General features: G+C 40.1%; 1 protein-coding gene across 1 annotated transcript in view; it reads right to left on the minus strand.

Moving 5' to 3' along the window:
- LOC110512363 (NT-3 growth factor receptor-like) overlaps positions 1-15,614 on the minus strand; it is a 215,210-nt gene that overhangs the window by 161,513 nt on the left and 38,083 nt on the right. Inside the window, exon 3 of the mRNA XM_036981730.1 lies at positions 4,367-4,438. Within this exon, the coding sequence (XP_036837625.1) occupies positions 4,367-4,438 (72 nt within the window). The remainder of the gene's footprint in view (positions 1-4,366; positions 4,439-15,614) is intronic.

The following is a 15,614-nucleotide window of genomic DNA, read 5'->3' on the forward strand; positions in this document are numbered from 1 at the left end:
TGCCATTGTTGTTACTTCATCTAACATCTAACCACAACCAGCTGTCATTGTTGTTACTCCATCTAACCACAACCAGCTGTCATTGTTGTTACTCCATCTAACCACAACCAGCTGTCATTGTTGTTACTCCATCTAACCACAACCAGCTGTCATTGTTGTTACTCCATCTAACATCTAACCACAACCAGCTGCTATTGTTGTTACTCCATCTAACATCTAACCACAACCAGCTGTCATTGTTGTTATTCCATCTAACATCTAACCACAACCAGCTGTCATTGTTGTTACTCCATCTAACATCTAAGCACAACCAGCTGTCATTGCTGTTACTCCATCTAACATCTAACCACAACCAGCTGTCAATGTTGTTACTCCATCTAACCACAACCAGCTGTCATTGTTGTTACTCCATCTAACCACAACCAGCTGTCATTGTTGTTACACCATCTAACATCTAACCACAACCAGCTGTCATTGTTGTTGCACCATCTAACATCTAACTACAACCAGCTGTCATTGTTGTTACTCCATCTAACATCTAACCACAACCAGCTGTCATTGTTGTTACTCCATCTAACCAAAACCAGCTGTCATTGTTGTTACTCCATCTAACCACAACCAGCTGTCATTGTTGTTACACCATCTAACATCTAACCATAACCAGCTGTCATTGTTGTTACTCCATCTAACATCTAACAATACCATCTGTCATTGTTGTTACTCCACCTAACCACAACCAGCTGTCATTGTTGTTACACCATCTAACATCTAACCACAACCAGCTGCCATTGTTGTTACACCATCTAACATCTAACCACAACCAGCTGTCATTGTTGTTACACCATCTAACATCTAACCACAACCAGCTGTCATTGTTGTTACTCCATCTAACATCTAACCACAACCAGCTGTCATTGTTGTTACTCCATCTAACATCTAACCACAACCAGCTGTCATTGTTGTTACTCCATCTAACCACAACCAGCTGTCATTGTTGTTACACCATTTAACATCTAACCATAACCAACTGTTATTGTTGTTACTCCATCTAACATCTAACCACAACCAGCTGTCATTGTTGTTACTCCATCTAACCACAACCAGCTGTCATTGTTGTTACTCCATCTAAAATCTAACCACAACCAGCTGTCATTTTTGTTACACCATCTAACATCTAACCATAACCAGCTGTCATTGTTGTTACTCCATCTAACATCTAACCACAACCAGCTGTCATTGTTGTTACACCATCTAACCACAACCAGCTGTCGTTGTTGTTACTCCATCTAACATCTAACCACAACCAGCTGTCATTGTTGTTACACCATCTAACCACAACCAGCTGTAATTGTTGTTACACCATCTAACCACAACAAGCTGTCATTGTTGTTACTCCATCTAACCACAACCAGCTGTCATTTTTGTTACCTCATCTAACATCTAACCACAACCAGCTGTCATTGTTGTTACTCCACCTAAGTTGATTCAGTTGTCTCGTATAAAGTTGATTCAGTTGTCTCATATATAGTTGAGTCAGTTGTCTCATATATAGTTGAGTCAGTTGTCTCATATATAGTTGAGTCAGTTGTCTCATATATAGTTGAGTCAGTTATCTCATATATAGTTGAGTCAGTTGTCTCATATGAAGTTGAGTCAGTTGTCTCATATGAAGTTGAGTCAGTTGTCTCATATATAGTTGAGTCAGTTGTCTCATATATAGTTGAGTCAGTTGTCTCATATATAGTTGAGTCAGTTGTCTCATATGAAGTTGAGTCAGTTGTCTCATATATAGTTGAGTCAGTTGTCTCATATATAGTTGAGTCAGTTGTCTCATATATAGTTTAGTCAGTTGTCTCATATATAGGTGAGTCAGTTGTCTGATATGTAGTTGAGTCAGTTGTCTCATATATACAGTGGTTGAGTCAGTTGTCTCATATATAGTTGAGTCAGTTGTCTTATATATAGTTGAGTCAGTTGTCTCATATAAAGTTGAGTCAGTTGTCTCATATATAGTTGAGTCAGTTGTCTCATATATAGTTGAGTCAGTTGTCTCATATATAGTTGAGTCAGTTGTCTGATATGTAGTTGAGTCAGTTGTCTCATATGAAGTTGAGTCAGTTGTCTCATATATAGTTGAGTCAGTTGTCTCATATGAAGTTGAGTCAGTAGTCTCATATTAATTGTCTCATATAAAGTTGAGTCAGTTGTCTCATATATAGTTGAGTCAGTTGTCTCATATATAGTTGAGTCAGTTGTCTCATATGAAGTTGAGTCAGTAGTCTCATATTAATTGTCTCATATAAAGTTGAGTCAGTTGTCTCATATATAGTTGAGTCAGTTGTCTCATATATAGTTGAGTCAGTTGTCTCATATATAGTTGAGTCAGTTGTCTCATATATAGTTGAGTCAGTTGTCTCATATAAAGTTGAGTCAGTTGTCTCATATATAGTTGAGTCAGTTGTCTCATATATAGTTGAGTCAGTTGTCTGATATATAGTTGAGTCAGTTGTCTCATATATAGTTGAGTCAGTTGTCTCATATATAGTTGAGTCAGTTGTCTGATATGTAGTTGAGTCAGTTGTCTCATATATAGTTGAGTCAGTTGTCTCATATATAGTTGAGTCAGTTGTCTCATATATAGTTGAGTCAGTTGTCTCATATGAAGTTGAGTCAGTAGTCTCATATTAATTGTCTCATATAAAGTTGAGTCAGTTGTCTCATATATAGTTGAGTCAGTTGTCTCATATGAAGTTGAGTCAGTAGTCTCATATTAATTGTCTCATATGAAGTTGAGTCAGTTGTCTCATATTTAGTTGAGTCCGTTGTCTCATATATAGTTGAGTCAGTAGTCTCATATTAATTGTCTCATATGAAGTTGAGTCAGTTGTCTCATATATAGTTGATTTAGTTGTCTCATATAAAGTTGAGTCAGTTGTCTCATATTAATTGTCTCATATATAGTTGAGTCAGTTGTCTCATATATAGTTGAGTCAGTTGTCTCATATATAGTTGAGTCAGTTGTCTCATATATAGTTGAGTCAGTTGTCTCATATATAGTTGAGTCAGTTGTCTCATATATAGTTGAGTCAGTTGTCTCATATATAGTTGAGTCAGTTGTCTCATATATAGTTGAGTCAGTTGTCTCATATGAAGTTGAGTCAGTTGTCTCATATATAGTTGAGTCAGTTGTCTCATATGAAGTTGAGTCAGTTGTCTCATATATAGTTGAGTCAGTTGTCTCATATGAAGTTGAGTCAGTTGTCTCATATGAAGTTGAGTCAGTTGTCTCATATATAGTTGAGTCAGTTGTCTGATATGTAGTTGAGTCAGTTGTCTCATATATAGTTGAGTCAGTTGTCTCATATATAGTTGAGTCAGTTGTCTCATATATAGTTGAGTCAGTTGTCTCATATATAGTTGAGTCAGTTGTCTCATATATAGTTGAGTCAGTTGTCTCATATGAAGTTGAGTCAGTTGTCTCATATGAAGTTGAGTCAGTTGTCTCATATATAGTTGAGTCAGTAGTCTCATATATAGTTATCATTTCTCTACAAAGGGCATGTACCAGTCAGGTATTTCTAATAGTCTGTTTGTGCTGTTGACACCAACTGTTCCAGTCTGGGTGTCATGCACATCACAAGACAGTGTCAGCTGCTGAGATAAAGCTTGGGAATTAGGCTCAGGGAGCTAACACAAATCTAATGTTCTCAGACAAGGTTACATAGGGGTCACTCTGAGGGACAAGGTTACATAGGGGTCACTCTGAGAGACAAGGTTACATAGGGGTCACTCTGAGGGACAAGGTTACATAGGGGTCACTCTGAGGGACAAGGTTACATAGGGGTCACTCTGGGAGACAAGGTTACATAGGGGTCACTCTGAGAGACAAGGTTACATAGGGGTCACTCTGAGAGACAAGGTGACATAGGGGTCATTCTGAGAGACAAGGTTACATAGGGGTCACTCTGAGAGACAAGGTTACATAGGGGTCACTCTGAGAGTCAAGGTTACATAGGGGTCACTCTGAGAGACAAGGTGACATAGGAGTCATTCTGAGAGACAAGGTGACATAGGGGTCACTCTGAGGGACAAGGTTACATAGGGGTCACTCTGAGACACAAGGTTACATACGAGCCACTCTGAGGGACAAGGTGACATAGGGGTCACTCTGAGACACGTGTTACACAGAGACAGTCACTGATGTCATGCATCATGCAGCCAGTGGTTGTGTAGGTCGGGATCATAGAAGCCTCTCTACCAACCCAGAGACAGACATTCAGCCTGAACTCTTTATTATAGCCTGTCCCCATGGCCCAGCAGGACGTTCTGTCTGAAGTCAAAGTTCAGGTCATATTTATAGACTCACATGTATCGTAGATGAGGGTTCTGGGAGAAAGCCCGGGCCTGGATAGAGTGCAGACTGCAGTTTATAATGATTCTGAAAGACACGTGAACAAACAGACAATAGAAGAAGTGATTAATGTTGATACAGAACGATATCAGAAGGCAGGAGTCTTCTAATGTTCTCCTATGTTATAATCTGCTTGGTCATATTAAAATCAGCTTGGTCATATTATAATCAGCTTGGTCATATTATAATCAGCTTGGTCATATTATAATCAGCTTGGTCTTTAATCAGCTTGGTCATATTATAATCAGCTTGGTCATATTATAATCAGCTTGGTCATATTATAATCAGCTTGGTCTTTAATCAGCTTGGTCATATTATAATCAGCTTGGTCATATTATAATCAGCTTGGTCATATTATAATCAGCTTGGACTTTAATCAGCTTGGTCATATTATAATCAGCTTGGTCATATTATAATCAGCTTGTTCATATTATAATCAGCTTGGTCATATTATAATCAGCTTGGTCATATTATAATCAGCTTGGACTTTAATCAGCTTGGTCATATTATAATCAGCTTGGTCATATTATAATCAGCTTGGTCATATTATAATCAGCTTGGACTTTAATCAGCTTGGTCATATTATAATCAGCTTGTTCATATTATAATCAGCGTGGTCATATTATAATCAGCTTGGTCATATTATAATTAGCTTGGTCATATTATAATCAGCTTGGTCATATTATAATCAGCTTGGTCATATTATAATCAGCTTGGTCATATTATAATTAGCTTGGTCATATTATAATCAGCTTGGTCATATTATAATCAGCTTGGTCATATTATAATCAGCTTGGTCTCTAATCAGCTTGGTTTTTAATCAGCTTGGTCATATTATAATCAGCTTGATCATATTATAATCAGCTTGGTCAAATTATAATCAGCTTGGTCATATTATAATCAGCTTGGTCATATTATAATCAGCTTGGTCATATTATAATCAGCTTGGTCATATTATAATCAGGTTGGTCATATTATAATCAGCTTGGTCATATTATAATCCGCTTGGTCATATTATAAATCAGCTTGGTCATATTATAATCAGCTTGGTCATATTATAATCAGCTTGGTCATAATATAATCAGCTTGGTCATATTATAATCAACTTGGTCATATTATAATCAGCTTGGTCATATTATAATCAGCTTGGTCATATTATAATCAGCTTGGTCTTTAATCAGCTTGGTCATATTATAATCAGCTTGGTCATATTATAATCAGCTTGGTCATATAATAATCAGCTTGGTCATATTATAATCAGCTTGGTCATATTATAATCAGCTTGGACTTTAATCAGCTTGGTCATATTATAATCAGCTTGGTCATATTATAATCAGCTTGGTCATATTAAAATCAGCTTGGTCATGTTATAATCAGCTTGGTCATATTATAATCAGCTTGGTCATATTATAATCAGCTTGGTCATATTATAATCCGCTTGGTCATATTATAATCAGCTTGGTCATATTATAATCATTTTGGTCATATTATAATCAGCTTGGTCATATTATAATCAGCTTGGTCTTTAATCAGCTTGGTCATATTATAATCAGCTTGGTCATATTATAATCAGCTTGGTCTCTAATCAGCTTGGTTTTTAATCAGCTTGGTCATATTACAATCAACTTGGTCATATTATAATCATTTTGGTCATATTATAATCAGCTTGGTCATATTATAATCAGCCTGGTCATATTATAATCAGCTTGGTCATATTATAATCAGCTTGGTCATATTATAATCAGCATGGTCTCTAATCAGCTTGGTTTTTAATCAGCTTGGTCATATTATAATTAGCTTGATCATATTATAATCAGCTTGGTCATATTATAATAAGCTTGGTAATATTATAATCAGCTTGGTCATATTATAATTAGCTTGGTCATATTATAATCAGCTTGGTCATATTATAATCAGCTTGGTCATATTATAATCAGCTTGGTCATATTATAATCCGCTTGGTCATATTATAATAACCTTGGTCATATTATAATCAGCTTGGTCATATTATAATCAGCTTGGTCATAATATAATCAGCTTGGTCATATTATAATCAGCTTGGTCATATTATAATCAGCTTGGTCATATTATAACCAGCTTGGTCATATTATAATCCGCTTGGTCATATTATAATCAGCTTGGACTTTAATCAGCCTGGTCATATTATAATCAGCTTGGACTTTAATCAGCTTGGTCATATTATAATCAGCTTGGTCATACTATAATCAGCTTGGTCATATTATAATCAGCTTGGTCATATTATAATCAGCTTGGTCATATTATAATCAGCTTGGTCGTATTATAATCAGCTTGGACTTTAATCAGCTTGGTCATATTATAATCAGCTTGGTCATATTATAATCAGCTTGGTCATATTATAATCAGCTTGGTCATATTATAATCAGCTTGGTCTTTAATCAGCTTGGTCATATTATAATCAGCTTGGTCATATTATAATCAGCTTGGTCATATTATAATCAGCTTGGTCATATTATAATCAGCTTGGTCATATTATAATCAGCTTGGTCATATTATAATCAGCTTGGTCATATTATAATCAGCTTGGACTTTAATCAGCTTGGTCATTTTATAATCAGCTTGGTCATATTATAATCAGCTTGGTCATATTATAATCAGCTTGGTCATATTACAATCAGCTTGGTCTTTAATCAGCTTGGTCATATTATAATCAGCTTGGTCTTTAATCAGCTTGGTCATATTATAATCAGCTTGGTCATGTTATAATCAGCTTGGTCATATTATAATCAGCTTGGTCTTTAATCAGCTTGGTCATATTATAATCAGCTTGGTCATGTTATAATCAGCTTGGTCATATTATAATCAGCTTGGTCCTATTATAATCAGCTTGGTCCTATTATAATCAGCTTGGTCATATTATAATCCGCTTGGTCAAATTATAATCAGCTTGGACTTTAATCAGCTTGGTCATATTATAATCAGCTTGGTCATATTATAATCAGCTTGGTCATATTATAATCAGCTTGGACTTTAATCAGCTTGGTCATTTTATAATCAGCTTGGTCATATTATAATCAGCTTGGTCATATTATAATCAGCTTGGTCATATTACAATCAGCTTGGTCTTTAATCAGCTTGGTCATATTATAATCAGCTTGGTCTTTAATCAGCTTGGTCATATTATAATCAGCTTGGTCATGTTATAATCAGCTTGGTCATATTATAATCAGCTTGGTCTTTAATCAGCTTGGTCATATTATAATCAGCTTGGTCATGTTATAATCAGCTTGGTCATATTATAATCAGCTTGGTCCTATTATAATCAGCTTGGTCCTATTATAATCAGCTTGGTCATATTATAATCCGCTTGGTCAAATTATAATCAGCTTGGACTTTAATCAGCTTGGTCATATTATAATCAGCTTGGTCATATTATAATCAGCTTGGACTTTAATCAGCTTGGTCATATTATAATCAGCTTGGTCATATTATAATCAGCTTGGTCGTATTATAATCAGCTTGGACTTTAATCAGCTTGGTCATATTATAATCAGCTTGGTCATATTATAATCAGCTTGTTCATATTATAATCAGCTTGGTCATATTATAATCAGCTTGGTCTTTAATCAGCTTGGTCATATTATAATCAGCTTGGTCATATTATAATCAGCTTGGTCATATTATAATCAGCTTGGTCATATTATAATCAGCTTGGTCATTTTATAATCAGCTTGGTCATATTATAATCAGCTTGGTCATATTATAATCAGCTTGGTCATATTATAATCAGCTTGGTCATATTATAATCAGCTTGGACATATTATAATCAGCTTGGTCATATTATAATCAGCTTGGTCATATTATAATCAGCTTGGTCATATTATAATCAGCTTGGTCTATAATCAGCTTGGTCATATTATAATCAGCTTGGTCATATTATAATCAGCTTGGTCATATTATAATCAGCTTGGTCATATTATAATCAGCTTCCGTCATATTATAATCAGCTTGGTCATATTATAATCAGATTGGTCATCTTTTAATCAGCTTGGACTTTAATCAGCTTGGTCATATTATAATCAGCTTGATCATATTATAATCAGCTTGGTCATATTATAATCAGCTTGGTCATATTATAATCAGCTTGGTCATATTATAATCAGCTTGTTCATATTATAATCAGCTTGGTCATATTATAATCAGCTTGGTCATATTATAATCAGCTTGGTCATGGACAATGGCGGTGTGAATGGGGACTGTCCCATTGCCTGTGTGTCATCTACATGGATTTACGAAAAGAGCAAATAGCTTCTACCCCCAAGCCATTATACTGCTGAACAATTCATCAAATGGCCACCAGACAATTTACATTGACACCCCTCCATTAGTTTTGGACACTGCTGCTACTCGCAGTTTATTATCTATGCATAGTCACTTCCCCCCTACCTACATGTACAAATGACCTCTAACCTGCATCCCCGCACACTGACTCAGTACCAGTACTCCCTGTGTATAGCCTCCACATTGACTCTGTACCGTAACACCCTGTATATAGCCTCCACATTGACTCTGTACCGGTACCCCCTGTATATAGCCTCCACATTGACTCTGTACCGTAACACCCTGTATATAGCCTCCACATTAACTCTGTACCAGTACCCCCTGTATATAGCCTCCACATTGACTATGTACCGTAACACCCTGTACATAGCCTCCACATTGACTCTGTACCATAACACCCTGTATGTAGCCTCCACATTGACTCTGTACCGGTAGCCCCTGTATATAGCCTCCACATTGACTCTGTACCGGTACCCCCTGTATATAGCCTCCACATTGACTCTGTACCGTAATACCCTGTATATAGCCTCCACATTGACTCTGTACCGGTACACCCTGTATAAAGCCTCCACATTGACTCTGTACCGGTACCCCCTGTATATAGCCTCCACATTGACTCTGTACCGTAACACCCTGCATATAGCCTCTACATTGACTCTGTACCGGTACCCCCTGTATAAAGCCTCCACATTGACTCTGTACCGGTACCCCCTGTATATAGCCTCCACATTGACTCTGTACCGGTACCCCCTGTATATAGCCTCCACATTGACTCTGTACCAGTACCACCTGTATATAGCCTCCATATTGACTCTGTACCGGTACCCCCTGTATATAGCCTCCACATTGACTCTGTACCGGTACCCCCTGTATATAGCCTCCACATTGACTCTGTACCGGTACCCCCTGTATATAGCCTCCACATATTGACTCTGTACAGGTACCCCCTGTATATAGCCTCCACATTGACTCTGTACCGGTACCCCCTGTATATAGTCTCCACATTGACTCTGTACCGGTACCCCCTGTATATAGCCTCCATATTGACTCTGTACCGGTACCCCCTGTATATAGCCTCCACATTGACTCTGTACCGTAATACCCTGTATATAGTCTCCACATTGACTCTGTACCGGTACCCCCTGTATATAGCCTCCACATTGACTCTGTACCAGTACCCCCTGTATATAGCCTCCACATTGACTCTGTACCGGTACCCCCTGTATATAGCCTCCACATTGACTCTGTACCAGTACCCCCTGTATATAGCCTCCACATTGACTCTGTACCGTAACACCCTGTATATAGCCTCCACATTGACTCTGTACCGTAATACCCTGTATATAGCCTCCACATTGACTCTGTACCGTAATACCCTGTATATAGCCTCCACATTGACTCTGTACCGGTACCCCCTGTATATAGCCTCCACATTGACTCTGTACCGTAATACCCTGTATATAACCTCCACATTGACTCTGTACCGGTACCCCCTGTATATAGCCTCCATATTGACTCTGTACCGGTACCCCCTGTATATAGCCTCCACATTGACTCTGTACCGTAATACCCTGTATATAGCCTCCACATTGACTCTGTACCGGTACCCCCTGTATATAGCCTCCACATTGACTCTGTACCGTAATACCCTGTATATAGCCTCCACATTGACTCTGTACCGGTACCCCCTGTATATAGCCCCCACATTGACTCTGTACCGGTACCCCCTGTATATAGCCTCCACATTGACTCTGTACCGTAATACCCTGTATATAGCCTCCACATTGACTCTGTACCGGTACCCCCTGTATATAGCCTCCACATTGACTCTGTACCGTAATACCCTGTATATAGCCTCCACATTGACTCTGTACCGGTACCCCCTGTATATAGTCTCCACATTGACTCTGTACCAGTACCCCCTGTATATAGTCTCCACATTGACTCTGTACCGGTACCCCCTGTATATAGTCTCCACATTGACTCTGTACCGGTACACCCTGTATATAGCCTCCATATTGTTGTTTTATTGTTTTACTTTTTATCATTTTTTACTTTAAATATTTTCTTAACTCTTCTTGAACCGCACTGTTGGTTGAGGGCTTGTCAGTAAGTAAGGTCTACACTTGTTGTGCTGGCTGGCTGGCTGGCTGGCTGGCTGGCTGCCTGGCTGACTGCCTGCCTGCCTGCCTGCCTCTCTTTCTCTCTCTGCAGTAGCCAGTCAACATGATGGTAAGCAGTGATAAGCACCAGTGCAGGTTATGAAGAGATGGCAGCACCACTGTGATATGAGAGTGATCCAGTGAAGTAACAATCCCCCTCTGTCTCCAGCAGCACCACTGTGATGTGAGAGTGATCCAGTGAAGTAACAATCCCCCTCTGTCTCCAGCAGTGCCACTGTGATGTGAGAGTGATCCAGTGAAGTGACAATCCCCCTCTGTCTCCAGCAGCACCACTGTGATGTGAGAGTGATCCAGTGAAGTAACAATCCCCCTCTGTCTCCAGCAGTGCCACTGTGATGTGAGAGTGATCCAGTGAAGTGACAATCCCCCTCTGTCTCCAGCAGTGCCACTGTGATGTGAGAGTGATCCAGTGAAGTAACAATCCCCCTCTGTCTCCAGCAGCACCACTGTGATGTGAGAGTGATCCAGTGAAGTAACAATCCCCCTCTGTCTCCAGCAGTGCCACTGTGATGTGAGAGTGATCCAGTGAAGTAACAATCCCCCTCTGTCTCCAGCAGTGCCACTGTGATGTGAGAGTGATCCAGTGAAGTAACAATCCCCCTCTGTCTCCAGCAGCACCACTGTGATGTGAGAGTGATCCAGTGAAGTAACAATCCCCCTCTGTCTCCAGCAGCACCACTGTGATGTGAGAGTGATCCAGTGAAGTACCAATCCCCCTCTGTCTCCAGCAGCACCACTGTGATGTGAGAGTGATCCAGTGAAGTAACAATCCCCCTCTGGCGCCAGCAGCACCACTGTGATGTGAGAGTGATCCAGTGAAGTAACAATCCCCCTCTGTCTCCAGCAGCACCACTGTGATGTGAGAGTGATCCAGTGAAGTAACAATCCCCCTCTGTCTCCAGCAGTGCCACTGTGATGTGAGAGTGATCCAGTGAAGTAACAATCCCCCTCTGTCTCCAGCAGCACCACTGTGATGTGAGAGTGATCCAGTGAAGTAACAATCCCCCTCTGGCGCCAGCAGCACCACTGTGATGTGAGAGTGATCCAGTGAAGTAACAATCCCCCTCTGTCTCCAGCAGTGCCAGACAACTGGATTCTTCTCAGAGTTACAGTGCAAACAGCACATGCTGGCTAGCACCCCTTCTACCAGTCCCCATAATGGACACATTCCCATGGCTAGCACCCCCTCTACCAGTCCCCATAATGGACACATTCCCATGGCTAACACCCCCTCTACCAGTCCCCATAATGAACACATTCCCATGGCTAGCACCCCCTCTACCAGTCCCCATAATGGACACATTCCCATGGCTAACACCCCCTCTACCAGTCCCCATAATGAACACATTCCCATGGCTAGCACCCCCTCTACCAGTCCCCATAATGGACACATTCCCATGGCTAGCACCCCCTCTACCAGTCCACATAATGGACACATGCCCATGGCTAGCACCCCCTCTACCAGTACCCATAATGGACACATTACCATGGTTAGCACCCCCTCTACCAGTCCCCATAATGGACACATTCCCATGGCTAGCACCCCCTCTACCAGTCCCCATAATGGACACATTCCCATGGCTAGCACCCCCTCTACCAGTCCCCATAATGGACACATTCCCATGGCTAGCACCCCCTCTACCAGTCCCCATAATGGACACATTACCATGGTTAGCACCCCCTCTACCAGTCCCCATAATGGAAACATTCCCATGGCTAGCACCCCCTCTACCAGTCCCCATAATGGACACATTACCATGGATAACACCCCCTCTACCAGTCCCCATAATGGACACATTCCCATGGCTAGCACCCCCTCTACCAGTCCCCATAATGGACACATTACCATGGCTAGCACCCCCTCTACCAGTCCCCATAATGGACACATTACCATGGCTAGCTCTTTGGGTCTAGTTCCAAGTTTGCAGAAAATATTCCCATAGCTTAGCCTTTCTCAAGACAGCTGCCTATATTCCTATAGCTTAGCCTTTCTCAATACAGCTGCCTATATTCCCATAGCTTAGCCTTTCTTTAGACAGCTGCCTATATTCCCATAGCTTAGCCTTTCTCAATACAGCTGCCTATATTCCCATAGCTTAGCCTTTCTCAAGACAGCTGCCTATATTCCCATAGCTTACCCTTTCTTTATACAGCTGTCTATATTCCCATAGCTTAGCCTTTCTTTAGACAGCTGTCTATATTCCCATAGCTTAGCCTTTCTCAAGACAGCTGCCTATATTCCTATAGCTTAGCCTTTCTTTAGACAGCTGTCTATATTCCCATAGCTTAGCCTTTCTCAATACAGCTGCCTATATTCCCATAGCTTAGCCTTTCTTTAGACAGCTGTCTATATTCCCATAGCTTAGCCTTTCTCAATACAGCTGCCTATATTCCCATAGCTTAGCCTTTCTCAATACAGCTGCCTATATTCCCATATCTTAGCCTTTCTCAATACAGCTGTCTATATTCCCATAGCTTAGCCTTTCTTTAGACAGCTGCCTATATTCCCATAGCTTAGCCTTTCTCAAGACAGCTGTCTATATTCCCATAGCTTAGCCTTTCTTTAGACAGCTGCCTATATTCCCATAGCTTAGCCTTTCTTTAGACAGCTGTCTATATTCCCATAGCTTAGCCTTTCTTTAGACAGCTGCCTATATTCCCATAGCTTAGCCTTTCTCAAGACAGCTGTCTATATTCCCATAGCTTAGCCTTTCTTTAGACAGCTGTCTATATTCCCATAGCTTAGCCTTTCTTTAGACAGCTGTCTATATTCCCATAGCTTAGCCTTTATTTAGACAGCTGCCTATATTCCCATAGCTTAGCCTTTCTCAAGACAGCTGTCTATATTCCCATAGCTTAGCCTTTCTTTAGACAGCTGCCTATATTCCCATAGCTTAGCCTTTCTCAAGACAGCTGCCTATATTCCTATAGCTTAGCCTTTCTCAATACAGCTGCCTATATTCCCCATAGCTTAGCCTTTCTTTAGACAGCTGCCTATATTCCTATAGCTTAGCCTTTCTCAATACAGCTGCCTATATTCCCATAGCTTAGCCTTTCTTTAGACAGCTGCCTATATTCCTATAGCTTAGCCTTTCTCAATACAGCTGCCTATATTCCCATAGCTTAGCCTTTCTCAAGACAGCTGCCTATATTCCTATAGCTTAGCCTTTCTCAATACAGCTGCCTATATTCCCATAGCTTAGCCTTTCTTTAGACAGCTGCCTATATTCCTATAGCTTAGCCTTTCTCAAGACAGCTGTCTATATTCCCATAGCTTAGCCTTTCTTTAGACAGCTGTCTATATTCCCATAGCTTAGCCTTTCTTTATACAGCTGCCTATATTCCCATAGCTTAGCCTTTCTTTAGACAGCTGCCTATATTCCCATAGCTTAGCCTTTCTTTAGACAGCTGCCTATATTCCCATAGCTTAGCCTTTCTTTAGACAGCTGTCTATATTCCCATAGCTTAGCCTTTCTTTAGACAGCTGCCTATATTCCCATAGCTTAGCCTTTCTTTAGACAGCTGCCTATATTCCCATAGCTTAGCCTTTCTCAAGACAGCTGCCTATATTCCCATAGCTTAGCCTTTCTTTAGACAGCTGTCTATATTCCCATAGCTTAGCCTTTCTTTAGACCGCTGCCTATATTCCCATAGCTTAGCCTTTCTTTAGACAGCTGTCTATATTCCCATAGCTTAGCCTTTCTCAATACAGCTGCCTATATTCCCATATCTTAGCCTTTCTCAATACAGCTGTCTATATTCCCATAGCTTAGCCTTTCTCAATACAGCTGTCTATATTCCCATAGCTTAGCCTTTCTTTAGACAGCTGCCTATATTCCCATAGCTTAGCCTTTCTCAAGACAGCTGCCTATATTCCTATAGCTTAGCCTTTCTCAATACAGCTGCCTATATTCCCATATCTTAGCCTTTCTCAATACAGCTGTCTATATTCCCATAGCTTAGCCTTTCTCAATACAGCTGTCTATATTCCCATAGCTTAGCCTTTCTCAAGACAGCTGTCTATATTCCCATAGCTTAGCCTTTCTTTAGACAGCTGCCTATATTCCCATAGCTTAGCCTTTCTCAAGACAGCTGCCTATATTCCCATAGCTTAGCCTTTCTTTATACAGCTGCCTATATTCCTATAGCTTAGCCTTTCTCAAGACAGCTGCCTATATTCCCATATCTTAGCCTTTCTCAATACAGCTGTCTATATTCCCATAGCTTAGCCTTTCTTTAGACAGCTGTCTATATTCCCATAGCTTAGCCTTTCTTTAGACAGCTGCCTATATTCCCATAGCTTAGCCTTTCTTTAGACAGCTGCCTATATTCCTATAGCTTAGCCTTTCTTTATACAGCTGCCTATATTCCCATAGCTTAGCCTTTCTTTATACAGCTGCCTATATTCCCATAGCTTAGCCTTTCTCAATACAGCTGCCTATATTCCCATAGCTTACCCTTTCTTTAGACAGCTGTCTATATTCCCATAGCTTACCCTTTCTTTATACAGCTGCCTATATTCCCATAGCTTAGCCTTTCTTTATACAGCTGCCTATATTCCCATAGCTTAGCCTTTCTTTAGACAGCTGTCTATATTCCCATAGCTTAGCCTTTCTTTAGACAGCTGCCTATATTCCCATAGCTTAGCCTTTCTTTAGACAGCTGCCTATATTCCTATAGCTTAGCCTTTCTTTATACAG

Source organism: Oncorhynchus mykiss, chromosome 6 (assembly GCF_013265735.2).
Source record: "Oncorhynchus mykiss isolate Arlee chromosome 6, USDA_OmykA_1.1, whole genome shotgun sequence".
Taxonomy (NCBI): Eukaryota; Metazoa; Chordata; class Actinopteri; order Salmoniformes; family Salmonidae; genus Oncorhynchus; species Oncorhynchus mykiss.